Genomic DNA, 23,276 nt, shown 5'->3' on the forward strand with positions numbered 1-23,276 from the left:
TATTCGCTGCTCACGATGCGGTCTCCTCTACATTGGGGAGACCAAACGCAGATTGGGTGACTGCTTTGCGGAACACCTCCGTTCAGTCCGTAAGGGGGACCCCGAGCTTCCGGTCGCCTGTCAATTTAATTCTCCGCTCCACTCCCACTCTGACTTTCCGTCCTCGGCCTCTTACACTATTCCAATGAAGCTCAACGTAAGCTCGAGGAACAGCATCTCACCTTTCGATTAGGCACTTTACAGCCTTCTGAACTCAACATCAAGTTCAGCAATTTCAGACTATAACCTTGGTCCTTATTTTTTTTTCACATGGCAGCTGTTGATGATTCTATCATTCCCATTTACACCTCATCTAGACTCATCTTTTGTTTCTTAACTTGTCCCATTACCATCTCCTTTTGCCTTGCACCATCATCCCTTTTGTCTTTTAATCTCTCCTGCCTTCCATCCTATCATGACCTTCCCTTTTGTTCGTTCTTGTTCTTTTGTCCCCTCCCCCCTTTCCCTGCCCCTACACTTGCTTAAAAATCCAGTTCTGATGAAACGTTATCGATTCATCGACCTGAAACGTTAACTTGAGTGTGATCTTGCCAGCCCTGGGAAGGCGGGTTTGGAGGCGGGACTGCTGGGAAAATGGCAGAATCTGGGGGCGGGTACCCATCCCGCCCCCAACCCCTTTCCGTGCCATCTCCCCTGGAGGCGGGTAGCCGACCCGCACCGGGTCCGTCTCTTGGAAGCAGGAAGGGGATTACAGCCACCTAACTGCCTGTTAACATACGCTGACGTTCTCTGTAACCGGCTTCCCCTTAATTGGCCTGCTAAGCCCGCTGGGTGGGCTTAACAAGGTCAATCAAGGGAAAATAGCATGGGTTGGCCACAAGTCGATGGAGGCGGGACTAAAACCCGACAAGCAGCAGTCCCGCCTCCAAAAGCTCCCCATTGACAAAATCGCCCCCTTTGTTTCTCTCTCCACGGATGCTGCCTGACCTGCTGAGTATTTCCAGCATTTTCTGTTTTTATTTCAGATTTCCAGCATCCGCAGTATTTTGATTTTGTAAAAATCTATCAATCTCAGTTTTGAAATTTTCAATTCACCTGGCCTCAATATTTTTTGAGAGAGTTCCAGATTTCCACTACCCTGTGTGTGAAGAAGTGCTTCCTGACATCACTCCTGAATGGCCAGGCTCTAATTTTAAGGTTATGTCCCCTTGTTCTGGACTCTCCCACCAGAGGAAATAGTTTCTCTGTATCTACTCTATCAAATCCTTCATCTTAAACACCTCAATTATTTCACCCCTTAATCTTTTGTATTCAAGGGAATACAAACCTAATCTATGCGACCTGTCCTCATAATTTAACCCTTTTAGCCCCGGTGTCATTCTGGTGAATCTGCGCTGCACCCCCTCCAAGGCCAGTATGTCCTTCCTGAGGTGCGGTGCCCGGAACTGAATCCAGTTCTCCAGATGGGGCCTAACCAGAGCCCTGTGCAGCTGTAACCTAACTTCCACCCCTTTGTATCCCAGCCCTCTTGGGATAAAGACCAACATTCCATTAAACTTTTAAACTATTTTTTGTACCTGTCCGCTAGCTTTTAGTGATTTCTGTGCTTGGTCCCCTAAATCTGCTTATCCACAGTTCCTAGCTTCTCACCATTTAGAAAATACTCTGATCCATCTTCCTTAGGTCCAAAGTGGATGACCTCATACTTCCCGAAACTGAACTCCATCTGCCAGTTTTGCCCACTCTCTTAATCTATCAATGTCCCTTTGCAACTTTTTGCTCCCATCTACACTATTTACTGTGCCACCTAACTTAGTGTCATCAGCAAATTTAGATTTACGGCTCTCTGGGCTAAAAATTCAGTTGGGCGCCGTTTGGGGCGCCAAGCTCGCCTGGGCGCCGGAATTACCGCTGCGAGCGGAGCCACTTGCGCCATCCGGATATTCAGTTTCTGCGCCCCAAATGGAAGCGGGCCGCTAATCGAGGCTTCCCGCGCCCCGCTTGGGGCGCTGAAACTGAATATCGGCGCGCTAAGGGCTGCAGCACCACACGCTGCAGCACGGCACGCTGCGGTACTGCAGGCCTTCCTCCCACTGTTAAGGGGGAGGTGCCTGCAACAGCGCGATCCCCGCTCGCGAGTGCCGGCAAATGAGCCCGGCACCAAGGAGAAGTGCCGGGCTCTCGGGAAACAGCCGGCAATGCCGCGGGGGGGGCGTGTAGGAGGCCGGGGACGGAGGTGCTGGCAGGCGGCCGCCGAAAAAGCGGCCGGCCGCACCTCCACCTTAACTAGCGCCACTACCGCCACAGGTAGGCCCCTGTGTACCGGTCACTATTTGCGGCCGGCGCTGAAGAGGCGGGAGCGGCCAAATATGATGATCGGGGCGGGGCGCTGCGCACACTGATGACGTCATCGGTGGCGGTGCAGCGCTACAGGCTAACGCCGCCATTAGCGCCCCGCTAAATATCGCGGTAGGTGTGGCCAGTGGCGCAAAAGCCACTGAGTGCCCTCTTTGGGCGCAAACTGGTGGCGCAGGCCACTGAATTTCTAGGCCTCTATTCCTTCACCCATGTCATTTATAAATATAGTGAAAAGCTGTGGTCCCAGTACTGATCCCTGGGGAACACCACTAGTCGCATTCTGCCAATTTGAGTACATACCCATTATCCTTAATCTTTGTCTCCTACCTTCCCCAATTCCCTATCCAAGTCTATAGATTGGCTCCAATTCCATGCAGTCTCATTTTTGTTAACAGTTTTTTGTGTGGAATCTTGTTGAATGCCTTCTGGAAGTCCATATAAATAATATCCATAGACAGTCCCTTATCTACCACGTTAGTTACCTCCTCAAAAAATTCAACTACGCTCGTTAGACATGACTTGTCCTTTAGAAATCCACCTGGCCCTCTCTGATCAGCTCATATTTGTTCAAATGCTCAGTCACTCTGTCCCTAATAACAGATTCTAGTAACTTCCTGACAACTGACGTTAGACTAATAGGCCTATAATTTCCTAGTTTGTATCTCTTGCCCTTCTTAAATAGTGGAGTGACATTGGCAATTTTCCAATCCAAGGGGAAAATTCCTGAATCAAGAGAGTTTTGGAAGATCATGACTAACGCATTGGGTATTGGCCAGAGTGGGCCTCAATTATGTGACCATTTGCATTCCACAACACTGAAAACGTGCATCTTTGATAATTAAGTGACCTATTCCAACTGTTATCCTCTGTAATTAGACACATCTACACATGAATGCAAAATGAATGAATTTTGACTGCAAAAAGAAGTTTCTGTAGGGTACTTGCCCTTTAGAACTGTGTTCCCACACAATTTCTTTTTCAAACAGAGTTCAAGCTCCCTGCTCCAGTAACCTTTTATTATAGCCTGAATTGATAGTATTTCCATCATGATAATACAAATTTTGATGGTGGTAAACAACTTACATCAGTTTACAGAGCAGCATTAACAGGAATAAAATGGTAATACAAGAAACTTTCTGATATCCGGCACTGACGGGACCGAGCTGGTGCCGTAACATCAAAAGTGCCGGACATACCAGAGTTAATGTTTAAACATACGAAACTGAGAAGCTCCGTGTGAATCAACAAACCCTGTTGCTTAGCAACAGCTTCAAAACAGTCGGCTGCAACTGCAAGCGTCTGTAGCTTGACTGGGGAAAGAAAAGCAATGAGAACTGATTTTTGCCGTTAGATCGAGTATTCCGGACATATAACCTCCGGATAAACCAAAGTTTCCTGTATATTCCTTTCTTTGTTGAAAATCTCTTTGAAATGTGCAAAGGGAGTATTCTGTGCGATTATAACAGAAAAAGGCAACTGTACGTATTCTCTGCAGTTCTCTGACAGGTATCCAATTGGTCTCTATCAGCAAATGACAATTTCTTTCATAAATTGCGAGTATCTTTTGCAACAAACCCAAATCAAAATAACATAAAAACTTAGGAGAAAAGGTGAACATTTATCACAGAGATATTTAATCAGTGTAATGTGTGTTTACATTAAATTTCTTTATCAATATGATTAAAACTGAGCACATCACTAGCACCTGACTCAGTGTTTCTTTTTCTTGGTTGTACTACAGTTAATTATTCGAGAATTTCAAAGACGGTGATGCCATTCTGTTGTAATGACTGTTGAGGTCTTAAAGACCAGTAGAGAGTTTCTTCAGTATTTTTCCTCTAATACCTGAATATAGTTCTCCAGACACACATCAGTGTAGGCTTGGGGGCAGTGTGTTGGTGCCACACTTTGGAGCACCAATGTGAGGTGTCATCAAGCAGAAGAATGCTGATTCCATTCATAACCGGGCTGCTATTGCACGTCGTCTGCCTTCCACGTGAGTTGTGCTCAAATCCACAGTTTATCGTTGAAGTATAAAGTCATATGAAATGTAGTCTGAGAGCAGAGCCACTTGGTGCTCGCTTGGTGGCAGGACGAATGATGGGAGAATAACAATGAGGATAAATTACAAAAAAAGACAGAATAAATGTGTCTGCACCTTTGAGCAATGAAGCGATCCTCTTGGGGTCTCCCAACAGAATTGATAGTAGATCCTCTGGCGTGGAGAATTGTGAGAATTATTTTGGTATGAGACCAGTTCCTCAGCTTTGTGCTTCGTCTGTATCCAAGTAGTTGGTTAGCGACCAGTGTTGGTATAGGCCTTGTTGCTGCATGTCTCACCTACCCAGCTTTAGACTGGAGAACATTGTATACTTTTATCTGAAAAGGAAAAGGCAAAATATACCAAATAATGTGCCTGCAAATAAATTTTGCTGAAAGTGTGATTGAACGAACAAAGAAAGACAGTGTTGCATTTACGTAGCGTTCATCACATCTCTCTGAAGTGTCTCAAAACACTGCACATAATACAAATTACTTTGAACTACAGTGGCCAAGTTGCACACACCAAGATCCCACAAATGGGCATGCCAATAATTTCACACTAGCTGATCTCCCATGATGTTGCTTTTAGGTAGTCAGGAGCTTGTTTGTAATCTCTAGCTGCTAACCTAGCCTGTCCCAGTAAGATCGTTGCTCCAGTACTCCAAGGCAAAGTGTTCTAAATAAATCCTGAGATCAATTGGAGCATAATCACTGACTAAAGAGGGAATATTGCAGATTCCCACATGCTTGGACATTTCCAGCTCTAGAACAAAGAAAAAGTGTGCTTTTTAATTTTTTTGACATTTAGAAATATGACACATACAGTAGGTTGGACATTTTCTCTTGTTCGTGCTCTCTTTTATATAAAATAAATAATGATGATCTGTGGCATTGCCTATGGCGTGTTCAAGGACATACAGTATGTAGCTGGGCTGCCAAGTGTTGGAGCTGACGTGGCCTTCCTGTAGGTCTTGACTTGCTGCTGCAACCAGTGGCACAGCTTCTTTGGGCATCTCAGATGTAAATTGTCTCTGCATTTTCAAGACACTTACTGATGACTTGTGTACCACATATCTGCCATTCCACCTTCATGGTTCCTTTTTAAAAAGAACAGAATTGCTTGCTTTCCAGGTGAAATAGCAATTTACATGTTGTACTTCCAGCTTAGTATTCTGTATTCGCTGCACCCAATGCAGATTGGGTGATCGCTTTGCTAAATACCTCTGTTCAGTCCATAAGCGTGACCTTGAGCTTCAAGTCGCTTGCCACTTTATTTCTCCATCCCACTCCGACCTCTCTATCCTTGGCCTCCTACACTGTTCCAATGATGCTCCAGGCAAGCTCGGGGAAAAGCACCTCATCCTTCTGTTAGATACTTATAGCCTTATGGCCTTAAACATCGGCTTAGAAATCCTATAAGGCCCGAAAATGGGTGGTGCCACCATAAGGCGAAGTTTGCTCACACCCATAAAAAGATCGCAGGCAATGCCGTTATTTTGGTGCTGCCTGCTGATTATCATTATTGTGGCATTCAGCCCAGCGCTGAACGGCTGAACACCCAGCAAGCACTCTGGGGGAGGGCCTGGAGGTCGGGGCCAGCATTGTGGGGAGGTCGGGGCCAGCATTGTGGGGAGATCGGGGCCAGCATCTGGGTGGCCTGGAGGTCGGAGCCAGCATTGTGGGGAGGTCGAGGCCAGCATTGTGGGGAGATCGGGGCCAGCATTGTGGGGAGATCGGGGCCAGCCTCTGGGTGGCCTGGAGGTCGGGGCCAGCATTGTGGGGAGGTCGGGGCCAGCATTGTGGGGAGGTCGGGGCCAGCATTGTGGGGAGGTCGGGGCCAGCATTGTGGGGAGGTCGGGGCCAGCGTTGTGGAGAGGTCGGGGCCAGCGTTGTGGGGAGGTCGGGGCCAGCGTTGTGGGGAGGTCGGGGCCAGCGTTGTGGGGAGGTCGGGGCCAGCGTTGTGGGGAGGTCGGGGCCAGCATTGTGGGGAGGTCGGGGCCAGCATTGTGGGGAGGTCGGGGCCAGCATTGTGGGGAGGTCGGGGCCAGCATTGTGGGGAGGTCGGGGCTCGGGGCTAGCATCGGGGGGGGTTGGGGCGGGAGGTCAGGACTCGGGCCCAGCATCAGGGGGAGGTCGGGGCTCGAGGCCAACGTTGGGGGGATATCAGGACCAGCGTCGGAGGGGTCCTGAGGATGAGGCCAGGATCTGGGGGAGATCGGAGAGAGCCTGGCGGCCGGAGTCGGGAGTGAGGTCGGAGATGATAATGGTAAGTACTTACCTTTTTTTCCATTTGGCGCTGTTTAACGTTTGTTTTCCCCGGAGTAAACATTGCTAGCACTGGATGCCTCAGACGCAAGCCAAATTTGTACGGAGTAGCAGAAGCAGGCGTTAGGCCTCTTATTTGAATATGTTAATGGCCTAATGGCTGCTTCAGACGAAGGAAAATTATGCCTTTTTTTTTTGCCCTCGCCAATATGGTGTCCGGTGCAGCCCATGCCAGAAGTGAGGCGGACGCCATTTTTTCCACGAAACCGGCCTTAACAGCTGGCACTAAGGTGCCAAATCATGGCTGATCTGAATCTAGACTCACGTCCACTTCCCTGCCCTCTCCCCGTAACCCCTAATTCCCTTATCTGCTAGGAAAATGTCTATCTCCATTTTTAATTTATTTAATGTTGCAGCTTCCACAGCTCTCTGGGGTAGCAAATTCCATAGATTTACTACGCTCTGAGTGAAGAAGTTACTCCTCATCTCAGTTTTGAAAGGGCAGCCCCTTATTCTAAGATTATGCCCCCTAGTTCTAATCTCACCCATCAGTGGAAACATCCTCACCGCATCCACCCGATCAAGCCCCCTCACAATCTTATATGTTTCGATAAGATCGCCTCTCATTCTTCTGAACTCCAATAAGTAGAGTCCCAACCTACTCAACCTTTCCTCATACGTCAACCCCCTCATCTCCGGAATCAACCGAGTGAACCTTCTCTGAACCGCCTCGAGAGCAAGTATATCTTTTCTTAAATATGAAAACCAAAACTGCACGCAGTATTCCAGGTGTGGCCTCACCAATACCCTGTATAACTGCAGCAAGACTTCCCTGTTTTTATACTCCATCCCCTTTGCAATAAAAGCCAAGATTCCATTGGCCTTCCTGATCACCTGCTGCACCTGCATACTAACTTTTTGTGTTTCATGCACCAGGACCCCCAGATCCCTTTGTACTGTAGCACTTTGCAGTTTCTCTCCATTTAGATAATAACTTGCTCTTTGATTTTTTCTGCCAAAGTGCATATCCTCACACTTTCCAACATTATATTGCATCTGCCAAATCTCTGCCCACTCACTTAGCCTGTCTATGTCCTTTGCAGGTTTTTTATGTCCTCCTCACTCACTGCTTTCACTCACTGCTTTCCCTCCCATCTTTGTATCGTCGGCAAACTTGGATATGTTGCACTCGGTCCCTTCCTCCAAATCGTTAATATAGATTGTAAAGAGTTGGGGTCCCAGCACTGACCCCTGCGGAACACCACTCGTTACTGATTGCCAGCCTGAGAACGAACCATTTATCCCAACTCTTTGTTTTCTGTTAGATAGCCAATCTTCCACCCATGCCAGTATATTACCCCCAATCCCATGATTTTTTATCTTGATCAATAATCTTTTGTGTGGAACCTTGTCAAATGCCTTTTGGAAGTCCAAATACACTACATCCACTGGTTCCCCTTTATCCACCCTGTATGTTACATCCTCAAAGAATTCGAGCAAATTTGTCAAACATGACTTCCCCTTCGTAAAACCATGCTGACTCTGTCCTATTAAATTATGTTTATCCAAATGCTCTGTTACTGTTTCCTTAATAATGGACTCCAACATTTTGCCAACCACAGATGTTAGGCTAACTGGTCTATAAATTCCAGCTTTTTGCCTACTTCCCTTCTTAAATAAGGGTGTTACATTAGCAGTTTTCCAATCTGCCGGGACCTTTCCTGAGTCCAGGGAGTTCTGGAAAATGATCACCAATGCATCCACAATCTCTATCGCCACTTCTCTCAAGACCCTAGGATGTAGGCCATCAGGTCCGGGGGATTTATCCGCCTTAAGTCCCATTATTTTACTGAGTACCATCTCCTTAGTGATTTTAATCGTGTTTAGCTCCTCCCCCCCCCATTGCCCCCTGTTTGTCCAGTGTTGGGATATTTTTAGTGTCCTCTACTGTAAAGACTGATACAAAATATTTGTTCAGCGTCTTTGCCATCTCCATGTTCCCCACCACTAGTTTCCCAGTCCCATCCTCTAAGGGACCAACGTTCACTTTATTCACCCTTTTTCTTTTTATATAGCTGTAGAAACTCTTGCTATCTGTTTTTATATTTTTTGCTAGTTTACTTTCATAATCTATCTTCCCTTTCTTAATTAATCTTTTAGTTATTGTTGCTGGCTTTTAAATGCTTCCCAATCTTCTATCCTCCCACTAGATTTGGCTAATTTATATGCCCTTGTTTTCAGTCGAATACTATCCTTTATTACTTTACTAAGCCACGGATGGCTGTCTTTTCGTTTACTCCCCTTTTTCCTCAGTGGAATATATTTATCTTGAAAGATGTGAAATATCTCCTTGAATGTAGACCACTGCTCTTGTACCGTCTTACACTTTAATCTGTTTTCCCAGTCCACTTTGGTCAATTCTACTCTCATACCTTCATAGTCTCCTTTATTTAAGCTTAGTACGCTGGTTTGAGATCCAACTCTCTCACCCTCAAACTGAATTTGGAATTCAACCATATTATGGTCACTCATTCCAAGGGGATCCTTTACTAGGACATTTTTTATTAATCCTGTCTCATTACACAGGACCAGATCTAAGATTGCCTGCCCCCTGGTTGGTTCAGTTACATACTGCTCAAGGAACCCGTCCCTAATACACTCTATGAACTCTTCCTCAATGCTGCCATGCCCAATTTGATTAGTCCAGTCAATATGAAAGTTAAAATCCCCCATGATTATAGCTGTTCCCTTATTAGAAGCCCCAACTATTTCCTGATTTATACTCCGACCAACAGAGTTGCAACTGTTAGGAGGCCTATAGACTACGCCCACTAGTGACTTTTTCCCCTTATTATTCCTTATCTCCACCCAAACTGTTTCACTATCCTGATCCTTTGACCCAATATCATTTCTGACTATTGCAGTGATTCCATCCTTGATTAACATAGCAACCCCACCTCCCTTTCCTTCCTGTCTGTCCTTCCTAATTGTCAAATACCCTTGTATGTTTAGTTCCCATTCATGATTATCTTGCAGCCATGTTTCCGTAATGGCCACCAGATCATACCCATGTGTAGTTATTTGCACCGTCAACTCGTCAATTTTGTTACGAATGCTGCGTGCATTCAGATAAAGAACTTTCAAATATGTTTTCTGACAATTTATTCCTGCTTTTACCCCTTTTACTACTTTACCCTTATCATTATACATTCTGTCCCTTCCTGACACGCTCTGGTTTTTAATTCCCCCACTGCTACCTTGCTCTATTGCCTTCTCCGCTGTCATTTTTATTTTTCGCTCTCTTAAAACCTCCCCCCCCACTAATTAGTTTAAAGCCCTCTCTACAGCCCTAGTTATTCGATTCGCCAGGATTCTAGTCCCAGCACTGGCCAAGTGAAGTCCGTCCCAACGGAACAGCTCTCGCCTGTCCCAGTACTGATGCCAGTGTCCCAGGAAGCAAAACCTATTTCTCCCACACCAGTCTTTGAGCCACGCATTTAACTCTCTAATTTTATTTACCCTAGCCAAATTTGCACGTGGCTCAGGTAGTAATCCAGAGATTATTACCCTTGTGGTTCTGCTTTTTAATTTGGCCCCTAGCTGCTCAAACTCCTTCAGCAGAACCTCCTTCCGTGTCCTATCTATGTCGTTGGTACCAACATGGACCACGACAACTGGATCCTCCCCCTCCCACTCCAAGTTTCTCTCCAGCCCAGAGGAGATGTCCTTAACCCTGGCACCGGGCAGGCAACACAGCCTTCGGGACTCTTGCTCTCGGCTGCAAAGAACTCTATCTATCCCCCTAATGATACTATCCCCTACCACTACAACATTTCTTTTAACTCCCCCCACTTGAATGGCCCCCCGCTCCACGGTGCTGTGGCCAGGTTGCTCATCCTCCCCGCAGTCCCTGTTCCCATCCTCACAGGGAGTAAGAGCCTCAAACCTGTTGGACAAGAGTAAGGGCTGCGGCTCCTCCAACACTACCTCCTGGATCCCCGTACCTGCCTCACTTCTAGTCACACCATCCTGACCCTGACCACGGACTACATCTGAATTAATTAATCTAATTGGTGTGACTACCTCCTGATACACAGAGTCCAAGTAACTCTCCCCCTCCCTGATGTGTCTCGGTGTTTGAAGCTCGGACTCCAGCTCTTCAACACAGAGCCGGAATTCCTCGAGCAGCCAACACTTACTGCAAATGTGATCACCGTGAGCATCAATGGTGTCCACCAGCTCCCACATATTGCAGCAGCAACACATCACCTGATCTCCCATTCTATGTAATTAATTAAATTTATTAATATTATTTTTAAATACCCTCTGCCCCGATTCTAGATGATGAATATCGCACCTTAGAAACTATAAACCACAGAGTTTAAGCTTAAAAAGAGAGAAATACTTACCAACCAATCACTTACCCGCTTTCTGGTGACGTCACACTTGGATTACTTTTTACCTCTCTCCTTCCCTCTGACTTCGGAGACTGGAGATTGGTACGCCTTACCTGGGTCTCTGAATCCTTTTTAAGCTTCCCGCTCGCGCCTCCCGCCGACACCCGCGGTCTGAGGCCTTACCTGGGTCTCTGAATCCTTTTTAAGCTTCCCGCTCGCGCCTCCCGCCGACACCCGCGGTCTGAGGCCTTACCTGGGTCTCTGAATCCTTTTTAAGCTTCCCGCTCGCGCCTCCCGCCGACACCCGCGGTCTGAGGCCTTACCTGGGTCTCTGAATCCTTTTTAAGCTTCCCGCTCGCGCCTCCCGCCGACACCCGCGGTCTGAGGCCTTACCTGGGTCTCTGAATCCTTTTTAAGCTTCCCGCTCGCGCCTCCCGCCGACACCCGCGGTCTGAGGCCTTACCTGGGTCTCTGAATCCTTTTTAAGCTTCCCGCTCGCGCCTCCCGCCGACACCCGCGGTCTGAAGCCTTACCTGGGTCTCTGAAGCCTTTTTAAGCTTCCTGCTCGCGCCTCCCGCCGACACCCGCGGTCTGAGGCCTTACCTGGGTCTCTGAATCCTTTTTAAGCTTCCCGCTCGCGCCTCCCGCCGACACCCGTGGTCTGAGGCCTTACCTGGGTCTCTGAATCCTTTTTAAGCTTCCCGCTCGCGCCTCCCGCCGACACCCGCGGTCTGAGGTTCTGGATGTGGCAGCATGAGGTTAAGTTGATGGGTTGTGGGAATATTGAGAGGCAGATTTTGAGGAGGGTTGCATTTTGATGCTGACAAAAGGACGGTGACTAAGGTTTTCTCGGGTGGGTCAGAAATGAAAAGTGGTGAAAACCGTGGGTTCCTGACTTGGGATGAGCTGGACTGGCGGTAGAAGGGAATGGGGGGCCGAAAATATGAGTGCTCAGGGTGGAGGAGAGAAAGGTAAGAGATGCTAAGAGAGGAGACGCCAGGGACAGGTTCTTCGACTGCCGATAGATTGATGGTAAGAGTATATAGGCAAAAGGGTTCAACCAATCCGTGATGACGAGAGAAATTTCCTTTCTGAATCACAGACCAGTACAATTTCCTTTATGAAGTAGGTTTTAGAAATTAATTTGGCAACTTTTTGTTGTTGCTGTGTTTCCTGTGATCAGAAGAGAAATTACTGGTGGCCCACTGAGGCCTCTGTGGATCAGCGTTTACCTGACCACAACCCGGTGTCACTAAACATCTGTCAGTGGGGATTATTATCAGATGTTCTTACCAGAGCTGCTGTTGCTTTTGGAAACTAATCTGGAACAATGCAGGATAATAAATATTGATGTTAAATTCTATTACATTTATTCTAACATTTTATTCATTATGATTTTGATTACAATTCTCACTTTAAACTCATTAATTGGAAAGTAATGGTAGAACCCTGAAATAACAAGTCATTGGTTACTCTGTTTCTAAAAATGGAGTAAGACAGCCAGACATGCAGCACGGCAATTTGGTTGCAGGTTTTAGCTTAAACTGGCACTCTAGAGCATCAGATTGCATGGAGGTGTTATTGATGGTGGCTCTGATTTTCCTTGGACAACAGTGAACAACAGTAAGAGTGAAATAATTTTACAGCATTCATCGAGTGGCCCTTATAGAATCATGAAATGATACAGCACAGAAGGCAGCCATTCAGCCCATCATGCCTGTGCTGGCCCTTTGGTAGAGCTATCGAACTAGTCCCACTGCCCTGCACTTTCCCCATAGCCCTGCAAATGTTTTCCCTTCAAGTATATATCCGATTCCCTTTTAAAAGTTACTATTGAATCTGCTTCAACCATCTTTTCAGGCAGTGAATTCCAGGTTACAACAACTCGCTGTGTTTAAAAAAAAAAAAAAAAAAATCCTCATCTCGGCTCTGGTTCTTTTGCCAATCACCATAAAATTCTGGTTACCGACCATCCTGCCACTGGAAACAGTTTATCTTTATTTACTCTTATCAAAACTGTTCATGATTTTGAACACCTCTATTAAATCTCCTCTTAACCTTCTCTGCCCCAAGGAGAACAACCCCAGCTTTCTCCAGTCTCTCCACTCAATTGATGTTCCTCATCCCTGCTATCATTCTAGTAAATCTCTTCTACACCCTCTCCAAGGCCTTGACATCCTTCCTAAAGCACGGTGCCCAGAATTGGACACAATACTCCAGCTGAGGCCTAACCAGTATGTTATAAAGGTTCAGCATAACCTACTTGCTTTTGTACTCTATGCCTCTATTAATAAAGTCAAGGATCTCATATGCTTTTTAACAGCCTTCTCGACTTGCCCTGCCACCTTCAAAGATTTGTGTACATACAACCCCAGGATTCTCTCTTCCTGCACCGCCCCCTGCCCCCCCCCCCCCCTTAAAATTGTACCATTTAGTTTATATTGCCTCTTCTCATTCTTCCTATCAAAGTGTATCACTTCACACTTCTCTGCGTTAAATTTCATCTGCCATGTGTCTGCCCATTTCACCAGTCTGTCTATGTTCTGCTGAAGTCTGTTAATATCCTCCTCATTGTTTACTACGTTTCTGAGTTTCGTGTCATCTGCAAACTTTAAAATGATGCCATGTATACCCAAGTCCAGGTCATTAACATATTTATTAAAAAGAGCACTGGTCCTAATACTGACCCCTAGGGAACACCACTATACCTCCCTCCAGTCTGAAAAACAACCGTTCATCACTACTCTCTGCTTTCTGCCCCTTAGCCAATTTTGTATCCACACTGCCATTGTCCCTTTAATCCCATTGGGCTTTAATTTTGCTAACAAGTCCATTACATGGTACTTTGTCAAACGTCTTTTGAAAGTCCATATACATAACATCAACCGCACTACCCTTATCAGCCCTCTCCATTACTTCATCAAAAAACTCAACGAAGTTAGTCAAACAAATCCATGCTGACTTTCATTTATTAGCCCATACTTTTACGAATGTCAATTAATTTTGTCCCAGATTATTGTATCTTAAAGCTTCCCCACCACTGCGTTAAGCTAAATGGCCTGTAATTGCTGGGTTTATCCCTCTCCCCTTTTTTAAACAGGGGTGTAACATTTGTAATCTTCCAGTCTTCTGGCACCACCACCATATCTAAGGAGGATTGGAAGATTATGGCCATTATTCACTTCAGCATTAATAACCAGCAGGTGATTTCCCCTCCCCCACATTTACCAGTGTATTACACACATGGATAACAGTAGGATAAACACTAGAACTTACCAGTTCATTTTTCACTCATTTTTGCTTTTATTTTTTAAAAGAAATGTTCCTTAGATACTGAATTCCCAGACAACTACTTGCGCTCATCTAGTATAACATAATAAATTATTCAAAATCACTTCACAAGGTGAAAATAACTGGAAACCGAGCTGCTGTGGGAGAAAGATTAGGTGTGGTGACTGAAGGAATGATCAAAGAGATAGATGTTGAGGAGCTTTTGAAGGTGAAGAGAGAGGTAGCTAGGCAGGGGGATTGAAAGAACTTTTCAGTGTGGTCCTGAGACAGCTAAGCCTCCGTGGCCAAAGGTGGAGAAGAAGGGGAAATATAAAGTAGTCCAAAGTCAGAAGAGCAAACAGTGTATGCAGGAACATAAGGCTGAAGGAGGCTGTAGAGGTGGCAGTGCAAGACCATGGTGGGTTTTGTAGACAAGGGAGAAGGATTTTGAAATGGGTGCCGTGAGCGGGAAGTAGTTTTCGCTTTCTACCACATCTACTTCCTTTACTTCCGAAGTGTTAGAACATACAGAACAACACCCCTTCATTTCCTACCTACTCTCTCCCTAAATTGCAACTTGGCTCCATGGTAGACTTTCGCCTTGGGTCAGATGTCTGTGATTTCACTGCATTACTGGGAGAATGCTGCTTTGCAAGAGGTCCTCTTTTTCTGGTGAGATATTGGGGAAAATTTTAACCCCCCCAAAACAGTTGGGTTTGGATCAGGTGGGAAGTAAAAAGTTTGTAAAACCTCAAACCCGAAACCAACCGGCCTCGAACCCGCCGACTTCCGGTTTTAACTGAGGTGAGGGGGGTGGAGGGGAGGCAGCAGCAACCAACCTGCTCCCAGAAGGTGGGCTCCTCATTTAAATATTTTAATGAGGCTGCTGCCTCGTATTTTATCTGTCTTCCAGCCTTAACGCTGGTCGACCGGGTTTACCCGGCAGCTAAAGGGAGGCAAGGAATGCTGCATGGAAGAGGTAAGTGCTTTTCCAGCACTGCTTGTGAGCCAGGAGGAGCAGGAGTGCTTCCCTGGTCCCCCCTCCCCCAGCCTTCCAAGCAAACCTAGTAACCTCCCCAATGATTGGACCCCACCCCTCGTGATCTGATGCGCTTCCGATGTCCTTCGCGGCCCACAGTCTCTTCCCGCCCCACCCCCCTACATATCCACAGGCCCCCCCACGATCTTCTCTTTCCCCCCCCCCCCCCCCCACCGCGATCCTCTCCCCTTCTTCCCCGATCTCTTCCGGCACCCGCCCCCGATCTCTCCAGTAGACAGACTGGTAAAGTGGACAGACATGTGGTGGATGAAATTTAACGCAGGGAAGTGTGAAGTGATACATTTTGTTAGGAAGGTTGAGGAGAGCCAATATAAACTAAATGGTGCAATTGTAAAGGAGGTGCAGGAACAGAGAGACCTGGGGGTGTATGCACACACATCTTTGGAGGTGTCAGGATAAGTTGAGAAGGCTGTTAAAAAGCATATGGGATCCTGGGCTTTATTAATAGTCATAGGGCAGGATTTTCATTGGGCCTTGGAGGCGTGTGGGGGGTTATAATCCCGAAATCGGGGGTCCCGAACCCATCCCGCACCCAACCCGCCTCCATGCCAGTTTCAAAGGAGGCGGATACCCGACCCGCACTGGGACCCGCCTCCCGAGGCGGGAAGGGGATTAGTGCCAATTAACTGCCTGTTAACAGGTAGTTAACAGGCAGTTTTTAGCCTAATCCCTATTTTTTATGTTGAAGTGTGGGATTCCCGACGGCTCCAAACCACGCCAAGTTAGAGGAGGCGGACCGTCGGGATGAAGGGCTTGGAGGGGTCGAGATGTCCAGTGTTCAGGTGAGTGATGGGTGCATGAGTGCAAAGGTAAGCGTGTTTGGTGTGTGTAAAGTGTTTAAAGAAGTTCTACTAACCTTTACTTACCTTTACAGCCTTCCTTCCTTCAGGTCTTGGGAGTCCCTCATCTCACCGGCACAGAAAGCAGAATGGCTGCGAGCTGTCAAAAATTGCAGCATTCAGCTTTCTGTTCTGGGGAGATCTCTAAATCAGCCTGAGAGGAAGGAATTAACTTAGAGTACAGATTGTCAGTGTTGACAGCTTCAAACAGCTGTGAAACGCTGATATTTCATCTGTCAAAAGGTCTTGACAGATGAAATATCAATCTGTGACATCACCTGTTGCCGGGTGGCCCTTAATTGGCCTGCTGAGCCCGCTGGGCGGACTCAACAAGGTCAATCAAGTCAAAATTGCATGGGTTGGCTACAACTCGATGGAGGCGGGACTACCCCGAAAGTTGTAGTCCCGCCTCCTGCCCGACTCCTCAATGAAAATCCAGCCCATAGAGTACAAAGGCAAGGAAGTTATGCTAAACCTTTTCTAAAACACTGGTTAGGCCTCAGCTGGAGTATTGTGTTCAATTCTGGGCACCACACTTTAGGAAGGATGTCAAGGCCTTGGAGAGGGTGCCAAGGGGATTTACTAGAATGGTGCCAGGGATGAAGGACGTCGGTTACATGGAGAGTCTGGAAAAGCTGGGGTTGTTCTCCTTAGAGCAGAGAAGATTAAAAGGAGATTTGATCGAGGTGTTCAAAAATCATGAAGAGTTTTGATAGAGTAAATAAAGAGAAACTGTTTCCAGTGGCAGGAGGGTCAGTAACCAGAGGACACAGATTTAAGGTGATTGGCAGAAGACCCAGAGACGAGATGAGGAAATATTTTTTTATACAGTGAGTTGTTGTGAGCTGGAATTCACTGCCTGAAAGGGCTGTGGAAGCAGATTCAATTGTAACATTCAAAAGAGAATTAGATAAATGTTTGAAGGGAAAACATTTACATGGCTATGGGGAATAACTGGAGTGGAATTAATTGGATAGCTCTACCAAAGAGTTGATTGGCCGAAAGGCATCCTTCTGTGCTGTGTCATTCTATGATTCTATGAAAAGATCTCATGACACTATTTAAAGAAGAGCTTGGAGTTCTCCCACTGTTTGGTTAACAATCCTCCTTCAACCAACACCACCAAAAATGAGAGATTATTTGGTTATTCATTCATTTATTGTTTGTGTGACCTTGGTGTGCACAAATTGGTTGCCATGTTTGTCTACATAACAGTGATTACACCTTATAATTTATTGGCTCTAAATCACTTTGAGACATCCTGAGGACATGAAAGATGCTGCATAAATGCAAGTTCCTTCTTTCCTAAGCATTCTGTAGCCTAGTACAGTATGTTGTATTGAGTAAGCTCTGTAATTCAGACATTTTGTTACCAGTACTACCAGCATTCATGCATAAGCATCATAACAATGAGTTTCCATCTCCTATGTCTTTGCTGCCTGACTGTTGTTGGAGGCTGGATCCAGTAGTTTTCCCCGAGTTAGTGAATTACTGCCAGTCTGTTGGTTACCATTCATCCCTATATCAATCTTGTGTGAGATTCAGATAGCTCTCTTCCCCACCTCTCCTCCCCACCCACTCCACCACCTATTTGAAATAGTTTATGATGGCCAATTCTGTTTGTTGCCAGACTCATGCTTCAGATGCAGTCAGTCTTTCCTAAACCATTGCTATTTATCCTGAATACAGTTACCTATCGTTACAGCTGTCTTGCCTTGTAATATTTATGATCAACAGTCTATAATGTAAAATGTTTTTTATTTGATTATTTGCCTTCTGCTCTCTCTATTCTTTTAGAATTATTATTTTTAATTTTTTTCTGTTTCATGTACCATTATCCACCCCTGCTAAGTTACTGTTTTAGTTCCTGTCTTCCAGCATTGCTGCCAAGATTTTCCATTCATGTTGACATTATGTGATCTGAGATGTGTGTATTGTGATATATCATCAGCTGGATCAACATTGCATGAGAAGAACAGATGGCAAAACAGAAATATTTTTGCAGCAGTTTCCTGCGATAGTCTATAATGTGTGTGTATCAGAAACAGTAAATTGAGTAAGAGATGATGCTCATCTTACATGTAAATTCCTATTTCACCATCCTTCATAAAAAATATAGTAACAGACCTTTAGTGATAGAGTATTTGTAAAAATAATGTTAAGTACTGTTATAGCCATGAAAGACACTTCATTACTCCGTCATGCTAAGTGAGTCATTCTCGCCATTACCCACAAGTGCTGTAGTTGCCTTTGTGAAGATTACATGTGGGGCATGAGAATTTAACTCATAGGATATCTTGTTTCAACAAAAAGCTCCCTATGGGGGTTTCCCTCCCACCCCACACCCCAGCCCGCCCCAGTTAAAATTGACCCTGCTGTCGCTGGAGAAAATAGTGTCAGAAGGATTGACTGGTAACATAACTGGGGAAGTGATATTGTCTACACAATTCCCAGAGTATGTGGGTGTTAGAAAGGAGAATGAGGCCAGTGTGCAGAAGCCACATCTTAATTCACAGTATTTTGGGAATGACTTTTTAAAATTTGTTGCATTTTAATTTTGTGGAGAAATGTGACTTTGCCCTCCAGGTTATTGCAGTCATCAGCCGCAAATTTTAACCTCCTCCACCCAATGAGAACCGGGTGTGTGAGTGGTTAAAATGGAGGCAGAGTACTCGGGCTGGATTTTGATACTGGAGGTGTGTAGGAGGCGGGACTACAACTTTTGGAGTTGTAGTCCCGCCTCCATCGAGTTGTGGCCAACCCACGCGATTTTCACTTGATTGACCTTGTGGAGCCCGCCCAGCGGGCTCAGCAGGCCAATTAAGGGCCACCCGGCAAGAGGTGACGTCACAGATTGACATTTCATCTGTCAAGACCTTTTGACAGATGAAATATCAGCGTTTGACAGCTCTTTGACGCTGACAAACACTGACAATCTGTACACTAAGTTAATTCCTTCCTCTCAGGCTGATTTAGAGATCTCTCCAGAACAGAAAGCTGAATGCTGCAACTTTTGACAGCTCGCGGCCATTCTGCTTTCTGTGCCGGTGAGATGAGGGACTCCCGAGATCTGAAGGAAGGAAGGCTGTAAAAGTAAGTAAAACTTCTTTAAACACTTTACACACACCAAACACACTTACCTCTGCACTCATGCACCCATCACTCACCTGAACACCGGACATCTCGACCCCTCCAAGCCCTTCAGCCCAACGGTCCGCCTCACTAATTTGGCGTGGTTTGGAGCCGTCGGGAATCCCACACTTCAGCAATAAAAATAGGGATTAGGCTAAAAACTGCCTGTTAACTACCTGTTAACAGGCAGTTAATTGGCACTAATCCCCTTCCCGCCTCGGGGAGGCGGGTCCCAGCACAGGTCGGGTATCCGCCTCCTTTGAAACTGGCATGGAGTCGGGTTGGGGGCGGGATGAATTTGTGCCCCCCGATTTTGAGATTTTAACCCGCCACACGCCTCCAATCCCGCCTCCATGGCCCAATGAAAATCCTGCCCCTCGTCTCCCCATTCTCATCAATTGTTATTTTAACTCCTGGGTTTCGGGAGTTGTTTGAGGCCCTCGCCGCAGGAGGACAAGAGCCTCAAATATTCAAAATGTCAGGATCCATTGATGTAATTCGGACCCCCACGCGACTTTAACCCGGAGTCGCGCACAGTGTCGACCGCCCCTGGGAAAGCAGCCATGAAACGGAGTCCAATTTGAAATAAGGTGATGAAGCCCAGGAGTTAAAATGGCGCAGCTGTGCAAGCTTGTCAGTCGCCCCATCCCCACCCCACCCCACCCACTCGCCCTAAGTTAAAATCAAGGATGTAGTGTTCATGATACAACTTACAAAGTAATGCTGTGTGAAATTCCATATATCTTGGCCCCATGCACACAACAGATGCTTGGGGCTGGATTTTCATTCAGAAGTCGGGAAGGAGGCGGGACTACAACTTTCGGGTTTTAGTCCCGCCTCCATCGAGATGTGGCCAATCCGCGCAATTTTCCCTTGATTGACCTTGTTGAGCCGGCTCAGCAGGCCAATTAAGGGCCACCTGGCAACAGGTGACATCACAGACTGAAACTTCATCTGTCAAGACGTGTTGACAGATGAAATATCAGTGTTTCACAGCTGTTTGAAGCTGTCAAACACTGACAGTCTTACTTCTAACCTGAGTCCTTCTCCACAGACTCAGTTAGAAATCTCGTCGGCGCTGAAAGCTGAAGGCTGTCACTTTTGACAGCTCGCGGCCATTCTGCTTTCTGTGCCGGCTGAATGATGGACTCCCGAAACCTAGAGGAAGAAAGGCTGTAAAGGTAAGTACAGGTAATTTAAACTTCTTTACAAACTTTAGAGACACCAAACACACTTACCTTTGCACTCATGCACCCATCACTCACCTGAACACTGACATCTCGACCCCTCCAAGTCCTTCAACCCGACGGCCCGCCTCCTCTAACTTGGCGTGGTTTGGAGCCGTCGGGAATCCCACACGACACCCTTCAAAATAGGGATTAGGCTAAAAACTGCCTGTTAACAGGCAGTTAATTGGCACTAATCCCTTCCCGCCTCGGATCGGCGGGTCCCAGTGCGGGGCGGGTACCCGCCTCCTTTGAAACTTACGTGGAGGTGGGTTTTGGGCGGGATGGTGTCGGGACCCCCGAAATCGGGATTTTTGCCCCCCGCACGCCTAAAAGCCCGCCTCACGGCGCACTGAAAATCGACCCCTTAGTGTGTGAAAATGATAGTGTATTAAAATTACATTCATGTGTTGCAGGAAGTATTTTCTTATCAACTGTCAATTATTACATTTAGGGATTTTTAGACTAACTGGGAGCTGTTTATATTACTGTATAACGGATGATTCATTCTCCTGTGGAACACTTAAAACCACCTGGTTCTCTTGATAAATTGGTGTCTGTTTAGTTTAGTTCAAAGTAAATTGTGGTTCAGTAGCCCCCATGGAATATTGCAAAACAATATCTTTTTCTCATTATTATCAATATTACTGCTTTTGTTAGTTTAAAAAAAAACTTCTTCCAACATCCCAAACTAAACCAGATTGGAATGTGTTTTTATGGAATGCTAGTTTTATTGCAAGTACAGTATTTAGGAATTTGTCATCCTCCCCTGCTCCACACCATTCCTCTCCACTCACCCATCTACACACACACACACAAACATAAAGGAAGTTGGATTGCTTTTAATTTTTATTAAGACTATACTAAATGACACGCTATATAAAATATAACTTTATCTGATATTGGTAGAAGAACAGTAAGACATTCTGCAAGGAAATACCCAAAGAAAGGATTTGCAAGTTATAATTATAATTGCAAGTCTCAGTGAAAGCTTTTAATTGTACTTTACTGCCAGTCCAAAAAGATGTACAATATGAGTATAATGGGGAAGATAAATTCGTCTGTATGCTATTTTCATAAAATTGTCAACCAATTTAAAACAAACAACTTTGTTAAGATAGCACACACAAATTTCACCAAAATGTGTCAATTCATTAAAGATAGCACAGGGTAGAAATTCTTCTTTATCAGCAGCTGCAAGCAATTCCTCGAACAACCGGTAGTCCTGACAATCTTTCTGGAGCAGTCACTGATTGCTCCAAGTAAGTGTCATTCATTTTGCCAGCGACGCCCACATCCCATAAACAAATAAAAAAAATTTACATCATAAATCTTCCTATATAGATAATTTATTAAAAATGAATTAGTAACTTGTAACTCAATATTCATAGAGCATTCTGTTTATTTAATACAAGCTATTTGGAGTTTGAAGTTTTCTTTTGATAAGATGTTTGAGTTTCTCTCTAATTGCATCTCATTTTGTTTACAGGGACTGCGTCTGTGGCAGTAGCTGGTATAATGGCTGCACTGAGAATCACCAAGAACAAACTGTCTGATCATAAATTTGTTTTCCAAGGAGCCGGGGAGGTAGCATTACTTCTTTGTTCTTTTTCATCTTTCTTTTATAGTCCACGTTTCTTGCCATCCTACATTTGATGTTGCTACTCTGCTGGTATTGCCTTGAGCTGCTATAAGAGTATATGGAACACTTGCATCCCTCTTTCAGTATCTGTTATTGAGAGCATCGTTTGGTTTTAAATCCTATTCCCAACTTCTTGGTTTTTATTCAAGTTCAAATACTTTTGAATATTTCTATCGGCACTCTGACTTTCACTCAGAACTGTACCAGTCGACTTGATGGGTGGCGCACCTAATGTTCCCTCTAATTTTTTTTCCCGTGCGCAGCCCCATTAAATTTGCTGCGTAGCTGCACGTTGGTGGTATCTCTTGAGTGTTCAGAGGGTGTGCCCAATGCACCCCCTTCTGCGCACCCTCTGTACACTCAATATTGTAAAAACAGATGTGATGAGTTTTATCATCAAAGTGTTGTTTGTTTCCTCTTGGGATTGCTTGGTATTAGCAAAGGCGAAACTTACTTGGGTTCTAGAGGTGGCTCAGCTGTCAGATTTGTTTTCATTAATTGTTGTGGCTGATATCGATGGTGAAATTAATTTTAACATCTCAAACCCCTTTACTACCATATAAAATTCTATCGTCCCCGACCACAGCATTAAATGTGCCGCGTCAGGCTGTGTGCAGTACTGTAGTATGTGGAGAAGTTGTTGGTTTTAGTTACTGGTGTGTTTTGTGAAGTTACTCACTTCTGGGCTGTTATTTGAAAGTAATGTTTTTAACGTCAAAATTGTTATATTAATTTGGTAATGAATTAGAATTTTCAGACATTGTTCTACCTCACTAGCTATGGCTTTGTTAATGTATCACAGGCTGCCATGGGAATTGCACATCTCATTGTGATGGCTATGGAAAAAACTGGAACCCCAAAGCAAGAAGCTCTAAAAAAGATTTGGATGGTGGACTCAAAGGGCCTTATTACTAAGGTAGTTACTTTTTATTTCAACTGAAACTTTAATAATCTATTTCTATAAGGCTTGAAAATCATTTTTTACATTTAAGGATGAGCAAAATCACTTAATAAAAATAGCAATAGGTTTAAACAAACCAAAAC

The 23,276-nt window shown here is 45.3% G+C and overlaps 1 protein-coding gene across 2 annotated transcripts in view; it reads left to right on the top strand.

Moving 5' to 3' along the window:
• LOC147111701 (NADP-dependent malic enzyme-like) overlaps positions 1 to 23,276 on the top strand; it is a 251,482-nt gene that overhangs the window by 203,976 nt on the left and 24,230 nt on the right. For both annotated transcript variants that reach the window (XM_085998812.1, XM_085998813.1), the window contains exons 9-10: positions 22,080 to 22,177; positions 23,035 to 23,148. In XM_085998812.1, coding sequence (XP_085854938.1) covers positions 22,080 to 22,177; positions 23,035 to 23,148 — 212 coding nt within the window. The remainder of the gene's footprint in view (positions 1 to 22,079; positions 22,178 to 23,034; positions 23,149 to 23,276) is intronic.

This window comes from Somniosus microcephalus, chromosome 10, assembly GCF_052327205.1.
Source record: "Somniosus microcephalus isolate GS21.2 chromosome 10, FLI_Smic_1.0, whole genome shotgun sequence".
NCBI classification, from domain to species: Eukaryota; Metazoa; Chordata; class Chondrichthyes; order Squaliformes; family Somniosidae; genus Somniosus; species Somniosus microcephalus.